Below are 18513 nucleotides of genomic sequence, written 5' to 3' on the forward strand. Positions count from 1 at the left end.
ATCTTTGTATCCACTGCCTAGGTAAGGTAATTCTTCCCAATAATATCTAGGGCAACAAAATCAAGCTTTGTCAAGTTCGCCATTTTCTTTTCTGAAAGAAAAATGAGATGTGTAAGAACTTGCAATAATATATACTCTAGAGGAATGTAGTGTTAGAACTTTTGGTTTTTACAAATTTTTCATTTTGATATTTAGGCCAAAATGATAAGCACTCGAAACTTCAGGCTCGAGATTTAGATGATTAATGAGGAGGGCGATTGTACCGCACCACTCTCATTGAAACAATATAGCATAGGGTGGGCGATTATATTGCACCACTCAAGCAGCAGGAAAATTTAAATATGCAAAGCAGGGTGGGCGATTATGCCTCACCACCTAAAATTGCTGTAAAATTAAATCTGCAATTCAAGATGGCGATTGTACCGTACCATCTTTGGTCACAAAAAAATTAACATAAATAAACATTGCGTTAGTAGTCAGGAGCTACACCAAATAAGAAATAAAAAATATAAGGAATTGTTATATTGAGAATTAAGAACAGGCACGGTGCTAGCAGATCTTAGCGAGGGTACATCAAGCAGAGGAGGAAGAAGAACAGTAAAATCCTTGGAGGAAGCATGTTTTGGCGAAGGGAGATGAAAACTGGTTAAGGTTAGAGAGTCGTGCTGATAACGTGTTATAAATAGGAAAAAGTTAGAGAGATAACTTTTACTAAGGACAGGAGAGAAGCGGTGCTAGTTATCACACCGTTTAGTTTCATAACTATAACAAAAGATTCCAAAAAGAGGAAGGGAGAGATACTGATATTATTGCTTGACTTTTTTTTTTTTGCTGTGTATTGTAATCACACATGAAGTGCTCTTTATATAGAGCTATATCTGTGACAAACCAAAAAGTGAAATGTTGAAAACTTCACATAATAACAAATACATTACTATGGGCATTCATTCTCATAATTTTACAGCACTCCTCATTGGATGCCTACATATCAACTTCAGTTGCCTCATTAAAACCTTGCTCGGAAAAACCTAGTAAAAAAAAAAAAAATCGTAGCAAAGAAAAAGAGTACAACTTTGCTTAGATTGTTGATATAGTGTTAAGTATGCTTATGTTGCCTCGTTAAAACCTTAATAGGAAAAATCCAGTTGGAAAATCCTAGTGGAAAGAAAAAGAGTACAACATACATGTATCATGGATGCTCCCCCGATATGTATCTCCCCCTGATTCCGCATTCTTCAAGTTTAACTGATTGGTATATCAACGTAATTTGATACCATGCACTAGCTTCTGATGTTGGAGTTTAGAGCTTCTTTAGTCCCACATCGAGGAACTCAAGTTCCCTAGAGGCCCTTATATTAGGTTGGTTACCTTTATTAGTGATTAGGTATTGGACCATTTAGAATGAGAATTGAGGTTTGGGCCAATAATTGTGTGGATTAGGCTTGTGATAATTATACCATAATGTTAATAGAATATTAATATTAATTAATCAAGACAAGGGCACTTGGGAACTAAGAAGTTAAAATTAATCAGAGTTCATTAATTTTAATTTCGAATTAAATTTTATTAAATTAATTAAAAACGTTTTGATTAATAGACACAATTGTTTGGAAATAGTGGTTTCAGATATATCCAAAAGGTATTTGAAAATGTATGAAATAGCCTATATAACTGAAGACTCTCGGTTCCATCGTATATCATCTTTTCCCTTTCTATCTCTCCCATACAAAATTTTACAAAGAGTAAACACACAAAGTAATTCGTTAGAATTCTATAATCTAGTGCAGGTTGTAGATTAGATAGTTGTATCCTGGTCAAGCAGACGTCATAGAACCACAAGCACAAGAGTGGGACGGAAATATTGTTTGAAGGACATAGCTTTTGCGGTAGCCTTTATCTATGATTCAGTCAAGTTAGTACCATTTTAATTCTTGTATTTATTTTTGTTATTACATTCTATATTGCAAGTATTTTTTGTTAATAAAGTTTTAGAATTTCAAGTTCTGTTATTTTTATTTATTTTTGAATTGTTCTCCAATAATCTTCAAACAGTATAGAACAATCAAGAACTAAACTCATTTTGAAAAGCCTGAGAAATTTAAGGGCGAAGACTTCAAAAGATGGCAGCAGAAAATGTTGTTTTATTTGACAACTCTGAATCTGGCTAATGTTATGTGTGAGACTGTGCCATGTGTAGAAGGAGATAATATTTGTGTAAGAACTCTGATGGCTATAAATGCTTGGAATCATAATGATTTCCTCTGTAGAAACTATATTCTCAATGCATTAGATGATTCGTTGTATGATGTCTACGTGGTATGCAAAATAGATACAGAACTTTGGGAATCACTTAAGAAAAAAAATATAAAACAGAGGATGCTAGCTCAAAGAAATTTGTCGTGGTCAAATTTTTGGACTATAAAATGGTACATTCCAAGTCTGTTGTCTCTCAAACTAAAGATCTCCGAAAAATCATCCATAACATTCATGTTGAAGGGATGGTGATCAATGAGTCTTTTCAGGTGGCGTCTTTTATGGAGAAATTACCACCTTCGTGGAAGGAGTTCAAGAACTATCTCAACCATAAACGTAAAGAGATGACCCTCAAAGACCTCATTGTAAGGCTAAGAATTGAAGAAGACAATAGAAAGAACGAGAAGGGCTTGGTTTCAAGTATGGAAGCCAAGGCGTATGTTGTTGAAGGAAGTTCATCAAAGCAAAGGTCGAAATTCCAAAAAACTAAGAAGAATGAAATTAACTTTGTTCCCGATGTGAAAGGCAAAGACTTTAAGAAAATTAAGGGAAGTTGCTGGGTTTGTGGAAAGCTAGGCCATAGGGCTTAAGAATGTCGCCATCGAATGGATCAAGGTCCTGGAAATCAAGGCAACAACAACCACGTAAACCTGTTGAAAATGATGTGGATGCCCTGGCTGTAATGATTTCTAAAATCAATCTTGTATCTGACCACGTTGATTGGTGGATAGATACTGGTGCGACTCGCCATGTATGTGGTGACAGAAATATGTTCTCTTCATACCAGAAAGTCGAGGGAAACGAGCAGCTGTTTATAGGAAATGCATCTATATCTGTGGTGGCTGGAATAAGGAAATGTGTTCTCAAATTCACTTCTGGAAAGGAATTAACCCTCCTTGATGTACTTCATGTATCCGATATAAGGAAGAATCTTGTTTCTGGTCTTATCCTCAGCAATAAGAGATTCAAACTAGTTTTTGAGTCCAATAAGTTTGTACTAACTAAAGGGGGAATGTTTGTAGGAAAAAGTTACCTTGCTGATGGATTATTCATACTGAATGTACTTGCTAATGCTATAAATAAAATAAATAATGATTCTGCTTATATTGTTGATTCATCTAATTTATGGCACTCTAGGCTAGGACATGTAAATTTTCGTTCTCTTTTCACAATGCATAATTTAGGATTGCTGCCCAAACTTGATTATTTAGATAATGTTAAATGTGAGACTTGTGCAGAATCGAAATTTGCAAGTCAAAGCTTTAAATCAATGCATGAAAAATCCAATGATTTGTTAGATTTAATTCATAATGACTAGTGTGATTTTAGATCATATCCAACTTGTGGTGGAAAGAACTATTATGTAACATTTATAGATGATTTCAGTAAGTATTGTTATGTTTTTTTACTTCATGGCAAAGATGAGACCTTGGATATGTTTAAGAAATATAAGGCAGAAGTTGATAATCAACTTAACAAGAAGATTAAAGTCTTAAGGTCCGATAGTGAAGGAGAATATGAGTCTCATGCCTTTGCTAAATTTTATGCCACACATGGCATAATTCATCAAACAACAGCCCCATATACACCGCAACAAAACGGTGTTACCGAACGAAAAAATAGGACTTTTAAAGACATGATCAATTCCATGTTGAATAGCTCTAGGCTTCCACACAATTTGTGGGGTGAAGCTTTACTTACTGCAAATAAAATTTTGAATTGAATTCCATCTAAAACGAGAAAGGAGTCACCATATGAATTATGGAAAGAAAGAACCCCAACATTTAAATTGCTTACAGTGTGGGGTTGCCTGGCAAAAGTACAAGTCCCATTGCCAAAGAGGACAAAATTAGGGCCTAAAATTATAGATTGTGTTTTTATTGGTTTTGCATCTAATAGTTTAGCTTATAGATTCTTAGTTTTTCATTCTGAAGTAAGCGATAAACATGTCAATACTATTATAGAATCTATAAATGCAATATTTTTTGGGGATATATTTCCATACAAAATGGGCAAGTCTAATTTCTTGAAAAAAAGATTACATCATGATGTATCTGAAGTTAATGACGAACCTAGAGAACATGATGATGGTTTATCCTCATCTAGAGTTCAAGAAGAAGAAAAACTTGAACCTAGAAGGAGTAAAAGGACAAAAATTCGAAAGGACTTTGGGCTTGATTTTGTGACCTTATTAACTGAGACAGAACCTCAATCATTCAAAGATGCCATGTCCACTCTTAAAGCTCCATTTTGGGAGGATGCAGTTAACAGTGAAGTAGATTCCATTATGCAAAATCATACATGGGAATTAGTCAATTTGCCCCCTGGCAATAAGCCAATTGGGTGCAAATGGATCTTTAAGAAGAAATTAAAACCAGATGGTACAATTGACAAATATAAGGCTCGCTTGGTAGCTAAAGGATACCATCAAAAACATGGTTTGGATTTCTTTGATACATACTCGCCTGTAACGAGAATTACTTCAATAAGACTGTTGATTGCTATAGATGCACTCCATAACATGGAAATGCATCAAATGGATGTAGAAACTACATTCTTAAATGGAGACATAGATGAGGAAATATATATGAAACAACCCGAGGGGTTTGCGGTTAAAGGTCAAGAACACAAAGTTTGTAAACTTGTGAAATCATTGTATGGGCTTAAATAAGCTCCAAAGCAATGACATGAAAAATTTGACCATATTATGATCACACATGGGTTTAAGATAAATGAGTGTGATAAGTGTGTCTACACAAAAACTCAAAATAATGCTTGGGTTATGTTGTGTTTATATGTAGATGATATGCTTATAATGGGAACTAACAAAGAGATAATAAATTGGACCAAGAAGATATTGAAATCAAGTTTCGATATGAAAGTTCTTGGTCCAGCTGATGTGATTCTTGGTATAAAAATCAAAAGAAACCAAGAATGTTATACTCTTACACAATCCCATTATATAGAAGCTACACTTAGAAAATATGGTCATTTGGAAAGTAAATATGCAATTACTCCTTTTGATGCCAAAAGCAAACTAAAGAAAAATAGTGGTGATGCTATATTTCAACATGAATATTCACAAGTTATTAGAAGCCTTATGTACATTATGAACTGTACAAGGCCTGATATAGCATACTTAGTGAGTAGACTGAGTAGATATACATGCAATCTAGGGCATGATCATTGGGAAGCTTTAATTCGAGTATTGAGATACTTAAAGCACACGATGAATTATGGATTACATTATATGAGGTATTCTCATGTGCTTGAAGGATTTACTGATGCGAATTGGATATCTGATAGTACTGATAGATAGTACTGATACGAAATCCACAAGTGGATATGCATTTACTTTGGGAGGAGCAAAAATATCTTGGAAATCTTCCAAACAAACATGCATAGCCCGGTCAACGATGGAATCAAAATTTATAGCTCTCGATAAGGCTGAGAAAGAAGCTGAATGGCTAAGAGATTTTTTGGAAGATGTTTCCATATTGCCTAAACTTGTAACGGCAATATGTATACATTGTGATAGTCTAACTGCACAATATCAAGCTAATAATAGTATATATACAATGGGAAGTCTAGACAAATTAGACGAAGGCATAATACAATCAAGCAATGGCTCTCTAGTGGTGTAATTTCTATTGACTATGTTAAGTCAAAAGATAATATCGCAAATCTGCTTACTAAAGGTTTGTCAAGATAGCAAGTTAAGCATACATCGAGGGGAATAGGTTTAAAGCCAATAGAGTAAAATGAAACTGTCAAATGGAAACCTAACCTAGTTGATTGGAGATCCCATGGTCTAGGTTCAATAGGCAAACTGGTTTGGCTAGATTCAAAGAAGAAACACACTTACATACCCATTCCTATGATGGAAGAAGCGTGGAGACTGCTGATGGGTGTAGGATACATTAGTTTAATGATATTAATACTTGTAAATCAAGTGGAATAGTAGCAGCCTATTCTTAATCAATATCATCTATATGAGAGTAAATGTGGGGTCGCATTTATGAGAATTACATGGCTACATTCTCTAAAGCTTTCATGAATCCAAGATTTGTTCAGGACCAAAATGAACACAAACATATGAATTTGCGATGTGTTGGTGTGACATATGTTTTGCTTATTGTCTTGGTTTATTGCGGAGATGAACAGTTCAAGATTTTATATTCACTGTGTCATCTAGTAAATCCGATAAGTATATACTAAGGCAGGTTCAAGTCCAAAAGACACATCTCCTAATGTGTATCACATCTATTGTTTACTCTCATTTTTCACCTTACCCTAGGACCTAATAGTTGGCTCAAAATGTGGGGTATTGTTGGAGTTTTGAGCTCCTTTAGTCCCACATCAGGGAACTCAAGTTCCCTAGATGTCCTTATATTCAGTTGGTCACCTTTATTAATGATTAGGTATTAGACCATTTGGAATGAGAATTGAAGTTTGGGCCACTAATTGTGTTGATTAGGCTTTGTGATAATTATACCATAATATTAATAGAATATTAATATTAATTAATCAAGACAAGGGCACTTGGGGCCTAAGAAGTTAAAATTAATCAGAGTTCATTAATTTTAATTTTGAATTAAGTTTTTAATTAAATTAATTAAAAAACATTTTGATTAATAGACACAACTGTTTGGAAAGACTTGTGTGGTTTTAGATACATCCAAAAGGTATTTGAAAAGATATGAAATAGTCTATATAAGTGAAGACTCTCAATGCCATCGTATATCATCTTTTTCCTTTCTATCTCTCCCATACAAAACCTTACACAAAGCAATTCGCCAGAATTCTATAATCTAGTGCAGGTTGTAGATTAGATAGTTGTATATTGGTCAAGCAGACGTCGTAAAACCACGAGCACTTGAAATATTGTTCGAATGATATAGCTTTTGCTCTAGCCTTCCTATATTTATTTATGTTATTTTATTATGTATTGCATGTATTTTTCATTATTAAAGTTTTAGAATTTCAAATTCTGTTATTTTTATTTATTTCTAATTTGTTCTCCAATCAACATTCATTTTTTAGTTAACTAAAAATAAAATGTTTATTATGCCGATCTTTTTTTTTTTTGTAATCACGAGTGGGAGAATTTAAATGTAGAATTTCTTGTTAATATTAAAAAGTGAAATCTCATCATTTTGTTAACATCTCCTACTGGAAGGTCTCATGATGGAATTACGTTTACCAAATGGACAAGCACCACATCCAAGAATCCAAATACGGAGTCAATCCTATGTAAAGACAAAATACAATTTTTCCAATCACTGTCGATCACATCAATTTATTCCCCAAATTTGTGTTTGGCTTATGTGCCAATTTTGCAATGACTTTTTGGTCGATCAAATCAATTTATTCCCCAAATTTGTGTTTGGCTTATGTGCCAATTTTGCAATGACTTTTTGATCGTACGGGGGCCATGCAATTTACGTTAGGTTGTAATAAATTATTATTTTTCTAAATCTCGTCCTAAAATCCACCTCATAATAATAGTCAATAAACAATAAAATATAAAATAAAATATTTCTCCAAAGTATGCATTGAAACTTTAAGAAATTATGTGTCTTTGTTTTTCTAATATTGCATTTTAGAATTGGCATGTTCAACTACTAAAGTGTCTCTCTTCTCATACACCTGTATATATGATAACATCGTTATAGTTATAAAATTGGTTTGATCCCAATATTATATCTATATAGAAGTTTTATGGTAGCCTGACGGTTACATTGAGTGGGACAACGAAAACAACAAACGAACCAGCACGAAAAATTTACTGACGTGGCAAGACATCATGGGCCATCAAGTACCCAATAATCTAATTACCTTAATCTTACGACACAATTATCACTAACTCTCAAGTCCCGAGAATTTGATTGCATTCAGACGAAAACCTGACTAGAAACTATGTCTTGATGGCGAAAAATGCTTACATGTAACGGATAAATAATAGTAACAATCGAGAATGATAATACTTACATGTATTATTAGTGTCTCATTTCAATAATACGTATTCACGTATAGTTTTTCTTCACTTGGAATAACTTTATTACACAAGGGCAAATACGGAACCAGAAGTTCCAAGATTCCACACCTGAAATTTGAAGCTACAAATGGCGTACAAGTCATTTTGAGCGCTCCAATCCAAACAAAATCTCTTTTTCCCTTTCATTTTCTTAAACCTTTCTCTCCTCTCCACCCTCTCTCTCTCTCTCCTTCTCTCTCCTCACTCTCGCCAATTGGAGAACTGCAAGCTTCTCTCTACTCGATCATCCGGCTCCTGAATCGCTTCCGACTTTTAGTTTCAGGTGATCATCAACTCTATTTTCTTCTCTGAACTGAAGAAGTCTCTGTTTTTTTATGTATAACTTTCGTCACTAATTTTCTTGAAGTTCTTGATCGGAACAAACTTTTTTTCCGCCATAGTTGATTTATGCATGCTTGATTTCGCTTTCTCTTCAACCTGTAAATACATCTGTTGCTCGATTTTTCGCTTTGGATTAAGTTTGTTAACGATATTCTGAAATCGGATCAACCGAGTCTTCTAATTGAATTTTATTAAAAAAAAATTGAGCAAAAATTTGTGTGTATGGTTAAAATTTTCACTCTCTTTGTTCATTTACTGAGGTAATATTTGATTATTTCTTACTACCTGGTGGTTGCTAAGATTTTGAGGTCAGCAGTTCTTGACTAAACTTCCTGAAGACGACTTGAAGAGAAGGAAAAGAGCGTATTAAGGTAAATATATTTTTCTTCCTATATTTGACTGTCAGCTGGAATTACAGGTTAAAAGCGGCAATTACGTAATTCTATTAGTATTCCGAGGGTGGATATGGAAAAAAAAAAGTATTAATCTGGTTTTTTCTACTTTTATATATTCTATCATTTGTTGACTTTTTTTCAAAAAAATTTACCAATAAGTTTTTTTAACCAACGATATTAGCTAGACTAAGAGGAGGGGTAGGCTAAGCATCACAATGGGCTAGTAATAATATGGTTCAAATTCGTTTTGGTGAGAATCGAACCTAAGACTTCTCGCTTACAAGTGAAGACTAGACTAAGTGTAAAAAATTTACTATTATCAAGGAGGGAGATAGTTCGAAATTATTATATTATTAATAAAATGAGAGAGGGGGACTAGGAATATATTCGTAGAAATTCAACACCTTATTCATTAGGTCATAGGATATTGGACACATACATTCTAGCATTTGTTGACAATTGTCTGGCTCTTAGTTAAATGGGCGGGAAATAAACAAAAAGAAACAACTCATTTTTTACAAGGATCTTCGCCGGATCCTCTTTGTGGGGATCCAAAGGATCAAGCAATCATGATTGTTCATCGTATATCGTAAGACCAATTTTCGTTAGATACTATTTATATTCAATTTTAAATTTTGAATTTCAAATGATTTCTGACCACATGATATATGATGAACGCCTGTGATTGCTTGATCCCCTAGATCCCCACAAAGAGGATCCGACGAGGATCATTTTCCTCTTTTCTAGATCCCAAATAGGCTTTATAGGGGATTTGCCTTTTTTAAAAAAGATGACGTGGCCTCAGATTTTGGACTTTTACTAATTTTGATTTTTTTTTTCCTAATTCTTTAGAGATTAGTGCACTCATCCTCTTCACTCAAGTTTATTCCTCCACCGTCCTAGTATAAATATATTATTGTATAAAAAAACTGATGCCGCGTAGGATTGAAAATCAGTTTAAAGCGGATTCAGATTTGATTGGTTGGTTGGAAATTCCTGGTAGGTAGAGCTGTTGGTTTAGCTTTGTACATGCTTCCTAAAGTAGCTATGGCAAAGGACCATGCTAGTTTCCATTTCCATGTATAGATTCATGGACCAGGTTGTCGTGAATCCTGTTTCATAGAGCAGGTTGTTGTTAATCCTGTTTCATAGAGTGGGTTGTCGTGAATACTTATCTATTTACATCTTATGCTTCTAAATGATTTAAAAGGGAAGTATTTTTTTTACGATTCAGACTTCAAGCTGGAGATGGATACAGCCTCATCATAACTCACATCTATTGGGGAAGCTTAGAAATTGAAGCGATGCCAAAGCACCGCGTGAGGGAGTCGATTAAGTCCTTATTTGGAAGTCACATTAATTCACAGAAGCATGAAGAGCTGAAAGGAACTAAAATAGGTAAATTTTCTACTAACATTCTTCATTAGGCTTTGAGATGGCATTGCAGGAACTATACAATGCAACTGGGATAAACTTTGCTATGGTTACATATTTCGCTCTTGCATCTTACATGATCGATCAAATGGAAATTTAAGGAAGTTTTCTGTTTTTACTGCAGATATTGAGGAGAAGGTGAATAAAATATTGAAGCTTCTAAAAGATGAAGATCCTGAAGAAAAAGATGACACCTCCGTCGAGAACTCCAAAAAGAGCTAATTCAGGATTTCCACAAAGAGTGCCAATCACTCTATGCACAATATGATCACCTAACCTGAGTGCTGAAGAAAAAAGTTCGGAGCAAACAAGAAAAGGACTGCAGCTCTTCATCAAGTTCAGACACAGATTCCAGACATTCGTCAAATGACAGAAGCAGTAAAAATGGAGTGCTGGAAAGTGACTTTCAGAAAATCACTGATGGGATTAAGCATGAACTTGAATTGGCGCATCAAGAAGTTGCTGACCTGAACAGGAGACTGACAGCTACAAGTGAAGAGAAGGAAGCTTTAAGCTCAGAATGTGCGGCGGCTTTGACCAAGATAGAAGAAACGAAGAATATTGGCATTGACTTGAAGACTGAAGCTGAAAAGTTAGATGCTGAAAGATCATAAATTTTGGCCGAGAATAGTGAACTTAAACAAAAACTGGAAGCTGGTGAAAAGATAGAAGCTGAACTGAATCAAAAAGTGGAAGATCTGGAAAGAGAGAGAGAGATAACTTGATTAAGGAGAAAGAGACCGCTCTCAGAACGATTGAAGATGGATAAAATGTAACAGCAGAATTAAGAACCATGGTTGATCAGCTGAAAGATGAAAAAGTAACCCTTGAGCAAGAACTGGAATCTGTTCGAGGGGAAGTTATCCATATGAAGCAGCATCTGCAATCCGCGGAGCAGCAGGTATCAGATCTAAGCCACAATCTGAAAGCCAAGGACGAAGAAACCTTGAAAGTTGCGGAGATCTCAACTGAGATTCAGCAGGCACAGAATGTGATACAAGAACTCACAACTGCATCTAGTCAGCTAAAGGAGAAATTGGGCCAGAGGGAAGTGGAATATCCAACTCTTTCTGAGATGCATGAGCTGCATGAGCTGCATGAGAAGAAGACGTTGGCTCAAATTACGGGATTAGAGGCTGCTGTGGCAGAGCTGGAATTGGAAATGGAATCTTTGAGAGCTCAGAAAAGAGAGATGGAAGTGAAAATTGAGAGCACAGAAACTGAAGTAAAACAACTGGGAAAGGTAAATGCAGGACAAGAAGTCCGAATTTCAGACTTGAGTCAGTATCAAACAAGAGAGAAGCTGAGCTTTCTTCTCTCACGAAAAAACATGAGGATAGCAATAGTGAATCTATTCATCTGAAGGAGCAATTGGATCAGAAGGAAAAGGAATATTCAACTCTGTCCGAGAAGCATGAGCTGCATGAGAGTAAAATGTCAGCTCAAATCATCGGATCAGAGGCTCTTGTGACAGGACTGAAACTGGAGCTGGAGTCTTTGCGAGGTCAGAAAAGAGATACAGAAATTGAGATTGAGAACAAAGAAACTCATTACAAGCCCAAATTTCAGAACTTGAAGAGAAGATAAGAACTAAAAGCCTTGAGAGTGATCAGTTGAGACAGAAATTGTGGAGCTAAAGGATCAAATTGTTGAATTTGAGAAGAGACTAACAGAAAAAGAGGGCGAGTTTTCTTCTCTCCAGGAGAAGCATGACAGTGCAGTGAACGACGCTTCTGCTCAAATAACAGCCTTTGTGTCACAGGTTACTAGTCTAGAACAGGAGTTGGATTCATTGCAGGATGAGAAGAACCGGATGGAGTTGCAGTTTGAGAGGGAGAAACAAGAACTTTCGGAAAGCCTGACACAATTGGAAAATGAAAAGGTTGATTTAGAGAGCAAAATCGCTGATCATCAAAGACTGCTGAATGAAAAGGAGGTGATATGCAGCAAGTTAAGGGAGGAATGTATACAGCTGGAGGGTCGGTTCCAGGACACTAAGGTCAATTGTGACGCTGCAGAAAGAAAAGCCGAGCAAGTGGCAGAAGATTTCAGTAAAAAAATTGAATCCAAAGATGAGATGATAGCTGATTTGGAGCAAGAGGTTGAACATCTGAAACGAGATCTGGAAGAAAAAGGGTACGAGCTTAGTTCTTTGGTTGAAAGCTCCCGCAATATTGAAGTTAAGCTCCGCCTGTCAAACCAGAAGCTCCGGGTTACAGAGCAGGTATTGACCGAGAAAGAAGAGAGCTTCAAAGAGGCTGAACTGAAATTCCTGGAAGAACAGAGAGCACTTGAAGACAGGATTGCTAGATTGTCTGGTGTAATCACTGCAAGCAATGAAGCCTATCAAAGAAACATCACACTCGTTTCAGAAAATGTGAACAGTTCTTTGAGCGGAATTGAATCTGTGATCAATAAATTTGTGGACGACTATGCAAAGTATGAGACTTGCATTCTGGAAACGCCACAGCAGCTTCACATTGCAAAGAACTGGGTTGCGGAAACAAATAATGAGAGGGAGAAGTTGAAGAGGGAGGTGGAAGACCTAATCAAACAACTGAGAGATAAGAAAGAAAAAGCGTTCATACTTGGAGAGCAGGTCGAGAGGATGCGGGCAAGGGCAAGCAAGGAAGAAGTGGAGAAGGGGAGTCTGATCAAAACCGTGAGCCAACTTGAGAAGAAAGCGGCGGACTTGGAGAAGATGGTGGAGGAGAAAAAGGAGGGCATGCTGGGATTAGGAGAGGAGAAAAGGGAAGCCATAAGACAGTTGTGCATTTGGATCGAGTATCACCAAAGCCGGTACGATCATCTCAAGGAAGTTCTCTTGAAGACAACTCCTCCAAGAGGCCAGGGGAGGGCCTCGTCGTCTCAGCCTTGATCAAAAATTTTTTTCTTCGATTGCAATTTGCAACTCGACAATATTTAGTCCTTTTGCATCATGCGTTGTTGTCATGGATTCCATTTTTTGTGTTTCTTTTGAAGGCTAGTGTTTATAAAGCGTTTAGGTAGGTCACGAAAGGTGTCAGTATGCCAGGCATGTATAAAATTATGCAGATGGTTCATTCTTTGTTAAACTCATTCATTCTTTGTTAAACTCATTCCTGTCGAATGTCAGATGTTATTGGTTCGTACGAGAAATAAGAGTTTCGAATTCATAATCACCAACAGCCAGCTGATTATACAGCATCGGCTTTAGTTTGCCAAATTGATTCGCATAAAAATGCACGCAGTATGCAAAAGGCAAAAGAGAGATTATATTCACACATCCCAAATTACTTCTCCCAAACCCTTTTAATTTTTTTAACATTTTCTACACACCAGTAACACTTAATAGAAAAATATTAAAAAACTAAAAAGATGTGAGAGAAGTAATTCGGGGTGCGTGAATATAATCTCTCAAGGCAAAATTACTCGTATTCTCTAGATATCAATCGGGCGTGCATACATCATTTCCTTGAAAGATAATACGTCTCTGTTTCTAAACTTCCTCCTACAATTATTAAAAAATACTGACACTATACCTTCTCCTACGCAGTCCATTCCCGCTCACTTCCGGATTTAGAACAAAAGTTTAACATGTGGCTCAATGTTCTCTTTGCTTTTTAGTCAGATATCCTCATCTCAACTCCAAGAACGTCCTTCACTACCTCATATGTGACAAAAGCAATTGCTATGGACGGCACCACCTAAAAGAACAACAAAAGTGTTTTTAAGGTTTAGATAGAACATAAGTACGCGAAGATATGCTAAGATTTTAATATCAATTACAGGATAATGCCTTTAATCACTGACCTTAACAGAGTTTGGGACCAAACCCTTGTACAGCGCTCCAAACCCCTCATGACGGACCGTTTTCCTGAAGGCATCAACCATCCCAGTATATTCCAGGGATGCCCTACTCTTCCCATCACCAACGACAACCAAAGCAGCATCCTTCCAGCCTACCATCTGCATTCTTCTCCGGATGACATCGAGAGGGTAAGCAACTGTCTGGCCAACAGTCCCAGCAGCAGCCCCACATGCAAGCCTCGTAGTTACACTCAACTCAGAGTCCTGGACTAGTCCAAAAGGTCTACTTTTGATCAACCAGTCTTTCAGAGATTCATAAACAGCAAAATTGAGACCAACATAAGGTACCTGTAAAAAAATTAGAAAACACTTAAGACATCTCGTACAAAAATGTGAATAAAACCTTTCCTCCCACAATATTACCCAATAAAAGTATCCCATCAGAACTATAACTCATCATCTATACTGAACACAGTGCAGAATACGACAACGGAAATGTTAATGAATGAACCGACGATTTGATAGAGGATTCTATTTATTTTAGCACTATAGAAAATACAGAAATAAAAAAACACTTCACTTACAACTCCTATGACAGAAGGCAGCCAGCCTCTGTACAGAGCCCGGGGTCCTTCTTCCCTAAAGACAGTTGTGAGAGCATGATATATTCCCCTATATTGCTGAGGAGACATGTCTGTCTGAAGAAATAAAGTTCAAACAAATTTAAGCCATTAAAGTGAATTTGTAATAATAATTGCCTCGATAATAGGAAGAAATATCCAAAATATACCTGGACAGTCAGACGACCTCGTACCATGTCCATTGGGTAAGTTGCTGACATGGCAATAATTCCAGCACATGCACCAGCTCCAAGGCGTAATAGAGGTGTGAGTTGAGCATCTTCTGAAGAGATGAATAACAAATATCACTCTAGCAATCCATCAAAGCCACAATTTTCATAATTAATTATGTTTCCTCCCAAAATTGGATCTATAAGACATACGTTTTACATGAGGGAAGAACATGGCCACAGAAAGCACACAACTGATTCAATGTTAACAAGAAACTCATTGTCAATCAGATATCAGATGACAAACACAGACTGAATGGACTCAACCCAGGAAATCAAAAGGATTAATTTACATGCTTCTCTAGGTGGAAAACTACAACCACAAAAGGGAATGGTTTGAATCGTTTGATAATCCAAGCATAAATCAATAAAAATAAGACACTACCTCGCAACATACTACCATTTAACATTAGATATCATAACCCAAATATAAAAGCACACAAACAATAAATTGAACTTCCTAACCCTATCAAGACTGACAGTAAAGAGCATTCAAGTTATCATTGACAAGCTACAAAATGGGTAACTGGCAGTTGTCTAGAACTGTGAAAATTAGTTTGAATTGATTCATTCCAAATGAAGCCACCTATAATTTCATGGCAATTGACTTTGCATATGAAATAGGCACGAGGTGGTCATACCATTTCCAGTTTGCTGTCGGTAGAACCATAGAATACCCCTATTTAGACAAAGTACATGAAGGCGAATAAGTTATCAAAATGCAGCTGACAGGAAACGAATATGGACATTTAAGTACAAAAAGCTTTATTGGGGGGAGGGGAACAATAAACGTATGAAGATAAGTAGTAATACAAATCAGTGCACATAATAAAAAATTGTGGGGGTTCGGGGGAACTGGGACATGGAGAAGCATACTTTGATGCTTCATCGTAGCTAAAGAACTTGACTGCTGAATTTGGGACTATGCGAGCACAATTAGTTCCATTGCCTTTAAACAAGCCTCTAAAACCCTCAGTTCTCCATATGTACTTCAAGCCCTGAATTGTCCCATTGTATTTAATACTATGGGGATTTTGAACCTGCATTTATCGAAAAGCAAATCCAATTTAGTTTGACACAATATAAAATGCATAATGCTTAGGTCCTGACGAGCCACCAACACCACATACACAGCCCCCGGTACAACCAAAAAGAGAGCATTGATTAACATGCATTCCATTACAGTGATAAAGGTTTCATAAACACAGTATTGATTAAGGATCCAAATGGTACATCTCCAAATTTCCCGTATGTGCAAATAAGAGAAATACCTGCAGCAAAATTTTTAATCTTTCCAATGGAGCAACAGCAGTTCGTGACCTGCAGCAGGTAGTCAATACCAGATAGAGAAGCGTAAGGTTTGAAGTTCACACACAGCACTCTTGTTATATGTAACACAACAAACATTACAACAATGCCTATGGACAACTGCTTTCATGCATAACAGCAACACATAACTATTTGTTCTTAACACCCAATGATCTAAAACCTATTTACAATGAAATAACAACTCCGACAACAAGAAATGGGTGCTTCCAGTTAAGCAAACAGCATAGAGATCATAAAACATACAATCTTCACCCATCAAGATCCCATTTCCTCCTCATGTGCGCCATCCATTTCCCACAAGTATTTTCGTCCTGAAATACATCGCCATGCAGTGATCGAGCCTCAAGACATACATAATTCCTTACAATATACTTCCAACGAACATTGAAATTCAACTACACCATTGGTAATTACTGCATTTATATGAAATTCCAGTAAGAATAAACAATTCAATGAAAACTAATTAAGGTTTTCCATTTCCGGGCAATCAAACATTAACGAATCGAAAAAAAATATAGTCCAATAATTCATGCCACAAATTTAAGAAAATCATAGGAAAAAAATTGCTTGAAAACGAAACCTAAAGTAAATTCAGCATAAAAACAAATAAAAGCAAAAGGGGTAAAGCAAAGAAATCATATAAAGAAAATAAAAAAGTAGAAAATTTCTACTTATTCAGTAGAAAAATAAAATACAGATTTGCCACGAACTCACACTCCACCGGCGACTCCTCCGGCGACGAGGGACTTGGCGATGCTAAGCAAAGCATGGCCGGTCGGCGCCTTCACTCCTTCGCTGGCGAGCTTCGCCTCCTCGGCCAGGTTCACAATGGTCGACACTGCAGAATCACTCGTCCTCTTCACGTCCTCCGACGCCATTAAACCCCACGCACAAACAGACACTCAGAGAACCTCGACGGCTGGCCGGAACCTTAGGACTCCCGGACCAATCCGCCGCCGATAGGATCCAGGAGTTAGTTATTCCGGCAATTTATGGGCAGTTATGCGGCCGCATGGGTAGGGAAAGGAGGCGTGGCGTTGGGTAGGGGAACGCGAGTGGAGAATATAGAGCCGTCGTCACTATAAACCTGCACCTTTTTCTTTTTTCTTTTTAATTTTTTTTATATTTGATATTTTTGTGGAAAAGATATAGGATTTTGGGGATGTGATATTTTTGGTGGGTGTTTATTTGGGAAAAAGAAATTTGTTTTACAGCTGTATGTTGCCGCGTTTTACTAGAAGACGGGTATGTCTTGTTTGTTGGTGGTAACGGTAACTCATGGGCTAGCTTGTAACTGTCAAAAATCAAATACATACTCTCTTCTTTTCGGTTGGGTGAGCAATCATGTAATAATGCAATATCAAACTAGTTACACGAGTTGAATCTAATATTTGATTGAGATTAATCTCAATTATTAGTTTATAAAGACAAATTCATTCAGTTATTCTCTATCTTGACTCATTCTATTCATTCTATCTTATTCCTCTTAACTCGTAAAATTACACCAAAATTTGGACTCATATTCACTTAAATATCAGCTAAAGTTGGGAGAGCCCAAAAGATTTGGCCTAACAAAAAAAAGTCCAATCTAATTTTTCGGCTTACGAAACCAAACGTGTATAGAAAATTTGGGTTCGATTTTGGTTTTATTTTTTCAGTTAACCGAAATTTATGTTTAGTTTTTGTTTGGCGTTTTTTGTTTGGTTATCAAACCGTAACTAGTACAATTGTCTATTGGAGTTTCTCTACAATTGTAAGCATAAAGTGATTCTCATAAATCACAATTTTAATACCTAATTATGATTGACCTATTGTATGACTTACACTATAAACTTTTAAATAAGTGTTACTTTTTTTTATGCTTGATTGTGAATAGAAATCAATTAACCATATTAAGAGGAAAAAGTTGGTTATACCAACCAAGTTTGTTCCAATTAAGAGCATTCATTTTTACATTTGAGCTTTGGTGCTAATATTGTTTGTATTTGTTTATCTTCTTATAATAAACATTTGTAGTTTCTATACATATGGTAGTTGTTTAAGAGTTTACTATAGTTTTCTGTTTTGAGCAATTTCACTCCAGA

At 36.2% G+C, this 18513-nt stretch overlaps 2 protein-coding genes across 4 annotated transcripts; one reads left to right on the forward strand and one right to left on the reverse strand.

Annotated features, from left to right (window-relative positions):
* The first annotated feature begins 10331 nt into the window (after nucleotides 1–10331).
* On the forward strand, nucleotides 10332–13536 carry LOC137712263 (COP1-interactive protein 1). The gene is given in 6 exon segments (XM_068451369.1): nucleotides 10332–10425; nucleotides 10586–10653; nucleotides 10656–11174; nucleotides 11267–11704; nucleotides 11827–11965; nucleotides 12084–13536. Coding segments are annotated over 6 exon segments (2514 nt in total). The 3' UTR covers nucleotides 13340–13536.
* A 292-nt stretch (nucleotides 13537–13828) lies between these two features.
* Nucleotides 13829–17577, reverse strand: LOC137713899 (mitochondrial adenine nucleotide transporter ADNT1-like). 3 transcript variants are annotated; one of them, XM_068453250.1, is made up of 8 exons: nucleotides 17144–17577; nucleotides 16372–16420; nucleotides 15914–16140; nucleotides 15742–15779; nucleotides 15041–15153; nucleotides 14835–14948; nucleotides 14254–14598; nucleotides 13829–14147 (listed from the first exon to the last, which is right to left on the reverse strand). In XM_068453250.1, the coding sequence occupies exons 1-8, from the start codon at nucleotides 17305–17307 to the stop codon at nucleotides 14064–14066; spliced, it is 1134 nt and encodes a 377-aa protein (XP_068309351.1). In that variant the 5' UTR covers nucleotides 17308–17577; the 3' UTR covers nucleotides 13829–14063. The 3 variants fall into 3 exon arrangements, with proteins under 3 accessions (XP_068309351.1, XP_068309350.1, XP_068309349.1); XM_068453249.1 differs by having other exon boundaries at nucleotides 15041–15150; nucleotides 15977–16140; nucleotides 17144–17575; XM_068453248.1 differs by having other exon boundaries at nucleotides 15977–16140; nucleotides 17144–17572.
* Between the last annotated feature and the right edge of the window lie 936 nt (nucleotides 17578–18513).

This window comes from Pyrus communis, chromosome 13 (assembly GCF_963583255.1).
Source record: "Pyrus communis chromosome 13, drPyrComm1.1, whole genome shotgun sequence".
NCBI lineage: Eukaryota > Viridiplantae > Streptophyta > Magnoliopsida > Rosales > Rosaceae > Pyrus > Pyrus communis.

Excerpts from the sequence above, each read along its gene's own strand:
- LOC137713899 (XM_068453250.1), bottom strand. The coding sequence starts at position 17,307 with ATGGCGTCGGAGGACGTGAAGAGGACGAGTGATTCTGCAGTGTCGACC. Across the intron at positions 15,154-15,741 it reads CCGACAGCAAACTGGAAATG|AAGATGCTCAACTCACACCT; the intron begins GTATGACCACCT and ends TCATCTCTTCAG. Across the intron at positions 14,949-15,040 it reads GAGGTCGTCTGACTGTCCAG|ACAGACATGTCTCCTCAGCA; the intron begins GTATATTTTGGA and ends TTATTTCTTCAG.